Genomic DNA, 9701 nt, shown 5'->3' with positions numbered 1-9701 from the left:
AAAAAAAATGCATGTAAAGTGTGAGGTTACAGTAAGCTATGATCATGCTTACTCTAACTCAAACTCCTGAGCTCAAGCCATTCTCCCAGCTCAACCTCCCAAGTAGGTAGGCCTACGTAGAGATACAAGGTACCACACTTGCCTAATTTTTTAACTTTTTGCAGAGATGAGGTCTCAATAATATGTTGCCCAGGATGGTCTTAAATTCCTGGCCTCATCAATCCTCCCACCTCAGCCTCCAAAGTGCTGGGATTATAGGTGTGAGCCAGGGCACTGGGCTGGTTTTCTATTTTCTCTCTGGATTGTTTCTATTGGTTTATTTTCGAGTTTACTATCTTTTCTTTCCTTTATGCAGATTCATACTCTCATCTATCAATTTCCTTCTACCTGAAAAATATTTCTTCTAGTTCAGGTCTCCAGGTGATGAAGTCTTTCAGTGTTTGTGGTCTACAAAAGCATTTATTTCACCTTTGTTTTTAAAAGATATTTTCACTGGATATAGGTTTCTTCTTTCTGTACTTTACAGATAACATGCTACTCTCTTCTCACTTGCATTAATTCTAACTAGAAATCTCCTTTCATCCTTATCATTGTTCTTCTATATATAACATGTCTTTCTTTCTTTCTCTGGTTGCTTTTTAAGACTTTTTTTTTTTTTTGGGAGACAGAGTTTCACTATATTGCCCTTGGTAGAGTGCAGTACTGTCACAGCTCACAGCAATCTCCAACTCTTGGGCTTAAGTGATTCTCTTGCCTCAGCCTCCCAAGTAGATGGGACTATAAGACACCCGTAACAACATCCAGCTAATTTTTGGTTGTAGTTGTCATTGCTGTTTGGCAGGCCTGGGCTGGGTTCAAACCCTCCAGCTCTGGTGTATGTAGCTGGCACCCTAGCCACTGTGCTACAGGTGCCAAGCCAAGATTTTTTTTTTTAAGACAATGTCTTGAGGGAGCCACCTGTGGTTCAGTGAGTAGGGCGCCAGCCCCATATACCAAGGGTGGTGGATTCAAACCCAGCCCCAGCCAAACTGCAACAAAAAATAGCCAGGTGTTGTGGCAGGCACCTGTAGTCCCAGCTACTTGGGAGGCTGAAGCAGAAGAATCACCTAAGCCCAGGAGTTGGAGGTTGCTGTGAGCTGTGATGCCACTGTACTCTACCAGGGCGATAAAGTGAGGCTCTGTCTCTACAAAAAAAAAAAAAAAACAAACCAAGACAAAGTCTTGCTGTGTTGCTAGGGCTAGAGTATAGTGGCATCATCATGGCTTACCACAACCTCATTCCTAGGCGCAAGTCATCCTCCTACTTCAACCACCAGAGTAGTTAGGACTACAAGGCCTGAGCCACCATGCCTGGCTAATTTTTTTTTTTTTCATTTTCTTTGGAGACTAGGCCTCACTGTTACCTAGAATGGGCTCTAACTCCTGGCCTCAACTAATCCTCCTACCTTGGCCTCCCAAAGTGCTAGGATTATAGGCAGAGGCCATTGCATCCAGCCTGATTTTTTTCTTTACTACAGGTTTTATACAGGTTCGATCATTATGTGCCTTGGTATATTTTCTCCATGCTTTACAGTTTGTTAAGCTTCTTGTAGTTTGTAGTTTTCATCAGATCTGGCAAAATTTCAGCTGTTACTTATCTTCAAATACTTTTTCTGTCCCCAGACAAAATAGATTTCAGAACAAAGAATATTGCCAAGGATAAAGACAGTAATTTCATAATGAAAAAAAGGTTAATTCATCAAGACAACATAAAAATCTTAAGCATTTATGTACCTACTCACAAGGTTTCAAAATACATAAAACAAAAACTGATAGAACTAAAAGGAATAAAAACGTCCAAAAATATAGTCAGAGAATTCAAAGGCTGTCTCACAATAACTGATAGACTAAATAGGCTGAAAATAAGTAAGTACATATAAAATTTGAATAACACTATCAAACAAATTGACCTAATGGAAATTTACAGAATAGTTCATACAACATCAGCAGAATATTCATCCTTTCCAAGTACACATAAAATATTTAATAATAACCAACCACATTCTGGGCCATGAAACAAGTCTCAATAAATTTAAAAAGATTCAAGTCATACAAAGCATGTTCTGTGACTAAAATAGGATTAAATTATAAATTAGTAACAGAATCTCTAGAAAATCTCAAAATATTTGGAAACTAAGAAACACATTTCTAAATAACATAGGGATCAAAGCAAGGAAGAAAATAGAAAGTATTTTGAACTATATAAAAATGAAAACATAAATAGTATATAAAAATGTGTGGAATGCCACTAAAACACTACTTAGGGGTTAATTTATAGCATTAAACCCCTATATTAGGAAAAAAGAAAGGTCTCAAAACTATGACCTCAGCTTCCACCTCAAGAAAGTAGGAAAAGAAGAGCAAATTAAACCCAAAGTAAGTAGGAGAAAAGAAACAATAAAGACCAGAAGAGGTTCAGCGCCTGTGGCTCAAGCGGCTAAGGCACCAGCCACGTACACCTAAGGTGGCGGGTTCGAATCCCCAGCCTGGGCCCGCCAAACAACAATGATGGCTGCAACCAAAAAATGGCCAGGCGTTGTGGCAGGCGCCTGTGGTCCCAGCTACTTGGGAGGCTGAGGCAGGAGACTCGCTTGAGCCCAGGAGTTGGAGGTTGCTGTGAGCGTGATGCCATGGCACTCTACTCAGGGGGATAGCTTGAGGCTCTGTCTCAAAAAAAAAAAGATCAGAAGAGAAACAGATGAAATAGAAAACATAAAAACAACATAGGAAAATTAATAAAACCAAAAGCTGATCTCTGAGAAGATCAATAAAACTGATAAACGTCTAGCCAGAGAAGACATAAATTACCAATAAAAGAATAAGGGACTATAACTGTTCACTAATAAATTTGACAACTTAGATAGAACAAACCTTCCATGAAAGACAAACTACCAAAACTCACTCAAGAAGAAACAGATAACCTGAATAGTCCTATAGCTATTAAAGAAAGTGAACCTATACTTAAAAACCTTCCCACCATGAAAACACCAAGGCCAGATGACTTCACTGATGAATTCTAGCAAATATTTAAAGATTAAATAATATCAATTTATTCTAGACAAATATTTTTAGAAAATTGAAAAGAAGGCAATATATCCCAACTCATTCTACAGAGTAAGCATTATTGTGAAACCAAAAGCAGACAAAGACATTACAAGAAAACTACCTACTTATATCCCTCAGGAACATATATGCAAACATCTTAAACAAAACTTTAGTAAATCAAATCCACCAATGTATGAAAAGAACAATACAGCATGACCAAGTAGCAAAGCTGATTTCACATTCAAAAACCAATAAAAGCTGGGCACAGAGGCTCCCACCTGTAATTCTAGTAATTTGAGAGGCCAGAGCAGGAGGAGCTCTTGAGTCCAGGAGTTTTAGACCACTCTGGGCAACATATCAAGACCCTGCCTCTGCAAAATATAAAAACATTAGCAGGGCATGGTGCCATACGCCTAGAGTCTCAACTACTTGTGAGCTTAAGTTTGAGGCAGCAGTGATCTATGAGTGTGCCACTGCACTGCACTCCAACCTGGGGCAACAGAGACCCTGTCCCTCAAAAAATACCAATGTAATTTAACATATTAACAAACTTTTATAGAAAAAATATGGTTTCCATAGGTGCAGAAAAAACTGCATTTGACAGAATCCAATATATATTCCTTAAAACTCTCAGCAAAGAATAGAAGCAAACTTCCTCAATCTAATAAAAAGTATCTGTGATAACCTATAGATAACATCATACTTATTTGGTCAAAGAATGAATGCATTTTCCCTAAGATCAAGAACAAGACCAAAATACTCATCTCACCACTTCTATTCAACATTTACTAGAGGTTCTAGCCAGTGAAATCAGACAACAAATATAAATTAAAGATATAACGATTGGAAAGAAAAAAGCAAAAACTATATTTTCAGAATATCATAATCTTATATACAGAAAATCTTAGGGTATTTACCAAAAAACAAAATCTACTAGAATTAATAAGTAAATTTAGCAAGGTTACAGGATACAAGATCAATATACAAAAATCAAATGCAAACCACAATGAAGTATCACTTCAAACTGACTAGGATGACTATAATCAAAAAGACAAACAAATGTTAGCAAGAATATGAAGAAACTGGAAACCTCACATATTGCTAGTGGGAATGTAAAATGATGCAGCTATTGTGGAACACCATGTGGCAGCTCCTCAAAAGATTAAAGAAAGTTGTCGTATGACCTAGCAATTAAAGAACGTTGTCGTATGACCTAGCAATTCCATTCCTAGGTATACACCTAGAAGAATTAAAAATACATGTTTACATGAAAATTTGCACAAGAATGTTCCAAACAACATTATTCATAATAGCTTAAAAGTAAAATACAAATTTCACCAACTAATAAACAAAATACGGTTTTGTATAGATATATACAATGAAATATTCATCCAGAAAGGGTAATGAATTGCTGATACATGCTACAATAGAGATGAAGCCTGAAAACATTACTGTTAAGTGAAAGAAGTCATTCACAAAATGCTATATACTGTATAATTCCATTTATAGAAAACATCCAGAACAGGCAAATTCATAGATATAGAAAGTATATCAGTGATTGCTTGGTCAGGGGAAGGAGGGTGGTAGTGGATTGGGAGTGACTGTTAATGGGTACACGGTTTCTTTTGGGGATGTTGGAAATGCCCTAAAAATAGGTAAGGGTGACAGTTGTGCAATATTGTGAATGTACTAAAAACTTATGAAATGCACATTGTAAGATGGTTAGAATAATAAATTTGTGTTGTTTGAATTTTATCTCAATGAAAAAGCTACCCAAAGAAATCAACTATATTTCTACATATTAGCCACATACAATCCAAAAATGAAATTATAAAAACAATTTTATTCACATAGCATCACAAATATTTAAGCCTAAATTAATCAAAAGCAGTGCAAGACCTACACACTAAATACTACAAAATACTGATGAGAGAAATTAAGCAAGACATAAATAAATGGAGAGAGATATGTTCATGGATTGGAAGACTCAATATTATCGGAATAACAATTCAACGATCCCTATCAAAATCCTAGCAGGTATTTTTTTTATGGAAATTGATAAGGTGATTCTAAAATTCAAATGAAGACACAAAGGATCCAGAAACCAAAACAATTTTTAAAAAGAGTAACAAAGTTGAAAAACATATACTATCTAATTTCAAAATGTAAAGCTACAGTAATCAAGACAGGATAGACATGGAATAGAATAAATGGTGCAGAAATAAGCCCACACAAACATAGTAAATTGATTTTGGACAAAAGTGCTGAGTTAATTTGTTAAGTCTGCTCAACAAATGATGCTAGAACAAGTACATATCCACAGGCAAGAAAAAATAAAAATAAAGGGAGGCAAGAAAGAATAATAACTTAGACCTTTACCTTACCCAATATAAAAGTTAACTCAAAATGAATCACAGATCTAAATGTAAGACCTAAAATTATTCAATTTCTAGATTAAAACATAGAATAGAAAATCTTTGTGGCTTTGCATTTCACAAAAATGTCTTATTTATATTACCAAAAGTGTGATCTATTAAAAAAAAAAAACCTGTTAGGATGGTGCCTGTGGCTCAAAGGAGTAGGCCACTGGCCCTATATGCCAGAGGTGGCAGGTTCAAACCCAGCCCTGGCCAAAAAAACCCCTGATAAACTGACTTAAAAAATTCACATTTCTTCTCTTCAGAAAACATTATTAAGGGCAGCACCAGTGGTTCAAAGGAGTAGGGCGCTGGCCCCATATGCCAGAGGTGGCAGGTTCAAACCCAGCCCCGGCCAAAAACTGCAAAAAAAAAAAAAAAAAAAAAAACATTATTAAGAAAATGAAAAGACAAGGAGAAAATATTCAAAAACCACATTATCTGAGTAAATATTTAAGTCTAGGCTTGACGCCCATTAGCACAGTTTTATAGCACCAGCCACATACATGGAGGCTGGTGGGTTCGAACCCAGCCTGGGACAGCTAAGCAATAATGACAATTGCAACAGAAAAATAGCTGGGCCTTGTGGCAGGCCCCTATAGTCCTAGCTACTTGGGAGGCTGAGGCAAGAGAATTGCTTAAGCCCAAGAGTTTAAGGTTGCTGTGAGCTGTGACACCACAGCACTCTACCAAGGGTGACAGAGTGAGACTCTGTCTCAAAATAAATAAATAAATATTTCAGTCTAGAATATACAAAGAATAGGAAAACAGCCAACAAAATTATTATTTTTTCTATATTTTTATTATTTCAGATTAATATGAGGTTACATTAATAATTAGGTTACATTGTTTGTGTTTGTTAGGAAAAGTCTGAGTTGTATTTGAGTCCTTCACCCAGTAGGTGTGCCATATACCCCTACATTGTACCCATTAGGTAGGAACTTACTAAGCCCCTTCCTGCCTCCCCCTCTTCCCTTCTTGAATTTAATTGTGTTTTTCCCTCTCATGTAGGCCTACAGTTGTTTGTCTACTAGTTTCAAATTAGTATTGAGTAGATGAGATGCTTTTCTATCTATTCTTGAGATACTTTAATAAGAAGAATGTTCTTCAATTTTATCCAACATTTTTAAATGGGCAAAATATGTATTTTAAGAGACATTTCACCAAAGAAGACATTCAAATGACTAACAATTACAGGAATAGATATTTAGCATCACTAGTCATTAGGCAAACACAAGTTAAAACACAAGACAGCACTACAGATCCTCTAGAATGATTATAATTTTAAGTGTGACAATCTAACTGTTGTTTCTTTACATTTTAATCAAGAATTTCATTATATTCTAATCAAGAACGTAAAGAAAATGGAACACTCATACCATACTGGTGGGGGGAAAAAGTAGTACAGTCACCACTTTGGAAAACAGACATTTATGATATAAGCTCACAATTCCACTCCTAAGTTTCTATCCAAGAGAAACATTAAATATCTGCACAAAGACATACATAGAAGGTTCGTAACAGCATTATTTATAATAACCTAATGCCTGAAAACAATCCAGATTTCCATCAACTACTGAATGCAAAAACAAAATGTGGTAGATTCATGCAATGGAATACAATTCAGCAATAAACAGGTACAAACTACTCATATATTGAAAAGATAGATGGACTTGAAAAACATTATGCTAAGTGAAAGAAAACAGGTAAGAAAAATGACATGTTGCATGATGTGATTTATGTGAAATTTCAAGAAAAGGAAAAACTATAGTGACAACAGATCAATGGTTGCCTGAGAGTGGACTACAGAAGAATATAAAGGAGCTTTTGGGGATGATGCAAGTTTTCTAAGCTGGATTGTGATGATGGTTTCACAACTATATATGTTTACAACTCATCAAACTGTACAGTTACAACAAGTGAATTTATGGTGCACAAATTATGCTTCAAAAAAGATGCTTTTAAAAAATAAACTATATAAAGTATTCACTTACCATTGTAGCCTTCAAGAACAGAATCAATAATAGGTCTTGCAGTTAAGTTATAAACATCAAGTTGTTTACTCTCTGGTCCAAAAACAGTATCAAAAGTAAATGTCTTTGGAGGTTCATTGGAAGAATCAGTCTTGTGTACAGTGATAGTTCCCCTCATCTCATCCACACTGACAGCCTGTTTGTAGCACATTGATTTCTCTCTCTCATTGAGGGGCCGGCACCTAACAACGACCTTCACATTATCACAGCTTTCTGGCTTCTCTGATTTATTGATCTGGTGGAGACAATATTTACAAATAACGATAAGGACATTTACTTTTACCCTCAATGGATTAAATTTATAATTTGAACAAAGCTACTTTGTCATCTCAGTGCCTTGCACACATTAAGGACTTCAAAAATATTTGTTAAATATAATTGAAGAGTTTACATATGTATAGAAAAAGCTTATTAAAAGATACAAAAAGGAAAATAGAATATTTTACACTAGGAGAGAGAAAATTTAATTTACATTTGTACTAAATGCTGTTCAAGTAGAAAACGAACCAGTAAATTATAGATTGTCTTTCTACACAAAAATCCCTGACATCCTTTTTGTGTTTCCTGCCTGTCAGAAAACACATGTGTACATGGTTAACAACTTTAATTCAAGAATATACTAGGTCCTTTGTTCCCCTAAGACTTCTCATTTTATTTTCCAGAATGCATTAGTAAAATATTTTTTATCATGTAAAAATAAACAGCTTATCTTCTCTACAGAAGACAGTAAGTTAAAGACAGAAGAGAAACTCTAATGGCAGAGAAAAATGTCTTAGCATGACCTAATCTTATGAACATTTGTATATGTCAATTTCTGAAATTTTATATGATTAAGAATCTATGATAAAACACAATCCCATTACTGAAGTGAAAAAGTTCAGCCGTTTTGCTGAACAGATACTTGTTCGATTCCTACTGTTTTAGATACACTTCTAACCATTAAAGAGAAATATAATACCATGGACAAGTAACAGATTATATCCATCCAATATATACTTTACTCCAACTCTATCTTCATCACCCTTGTCTAGGTCACCATCATCTTGGCCCTGGATTATGGGTTCCTAAATTACTCCTGCATCCAATTAGATTGCCCTATCATCTGTTCTCCACACTGCAGTCAGTGTCAACACAAATCTAATAAGGTCACTCTCCTTAAAATTCTTCAAGGTTTCCCATAGATCTTAGGAGAAAAAATCAAAATCCTTAAAGTGGTCCGTACAACCTGGCTCCTACCCATATGCGCTTCTTTGGGCTTATTCCACAAAATACTTTCCCTGGCTCATTCTGCTGGGCTTCTTGACCTTTTCTAGTCACCACGCTCCTTTTCACCACAGGCCTTTCCATGTGCCATTCCTTCCACCTAGAACATTCCTCAAACCCCTCTTAGTTAACATCTACTTATCCTTCAGATCTCAATAGCCAGTTTGTGAAGATTCTCTGACTAGGTCAAATACTTTCATAGGCTCTCAGAGCACCCTGCACTCCCTTTCATGGAGACAATTTTACTTTTTGTCTGTTCATTATTTGATTCATGTCAGTAGTCAAGGGGCTGATTTCAGACCACAATTTTCCTTTGTGATGCTCATAGCACTTAAAATCTTTTATATTAGTTGCTAAAATTGAGAAATTTCACAAAAACAATTTCTGAAGTCTCTTGGGGGAAAAAAAGATAATCTGATATCTATAGGCCATCATTCCTACATGGCAACACTTCTCAATTCACCAGAATCTATTTCCATCTATTGTAGGACACCCACCCATTTCATTCATTAAGATCATGTGTCTCATCTCTATAACTGTGTTTGCAACTCTCTTTCCAAGTTCTTTGCTCAGTATTTTCTCTCCAGTGCCTAGTGTGTGGCTGGTGCACAATATTTATTGATGAACAACTTGAAAGCAATGAACAAGAACAATTATAGAACATTTAATGCTGAATCCCAAGCACCATCCTTTAATTATATTTCACACCTGATAACAACGCCATGAGGAAAATTATGTGGGAACTAAGGACCCAGACAAATTAAATAATTGTCTGAGGACTCACAAGCAGTTCTCTCCATGACCCTTCGTTGGAGCTTACAATGCCCCATTACTAGAGCACGAAAGCAAATTGTGAAATCCTGGACGGTAACATATCACTATCAGCACACACACACACACACAC

General features: G+C 35.9%; 1 protein-coding gene across 1 annotated transcript in view; it reads right to left on the bottom strand.

The window, feature by feature from the left end:
* KIF3A (kinesin family member 3A) overlaps window positions 1-9701 on the bottom strand; it is a 53457-nt gene that overhangs the window by 43151 nt on the left and 605 nt on the right. The window contains exon 2 of the mRNA XM_003782204.3: window positions 7496-7769. Within this exon, the coding sequence (XP_003782252.1) occupies window positions 7496-7769 (274 nt within the window). The remainder of the gene's footprint in view (window positions 1-7495; window positions 7770-9701) is intronic.

Source organism: Otolemur garnettii, unplaced genomic scaffold (assembly GCF_000181295.1).
Source record: "Otolemur garnettii isolate 467f Iridium unplaced genomic scaffold, OtoGar3 scaffold00003, whole genome shotgun sequence".
Taxonomy (NCBI): Eukaryota; Metazoa; Chordata; class Mammalia; order Primates; family Galagidae; genus Otolemur; species Otolemur garnettii.
This window is presented reverse-complemented; position numbering and strand designations above follow the sequence as displayed.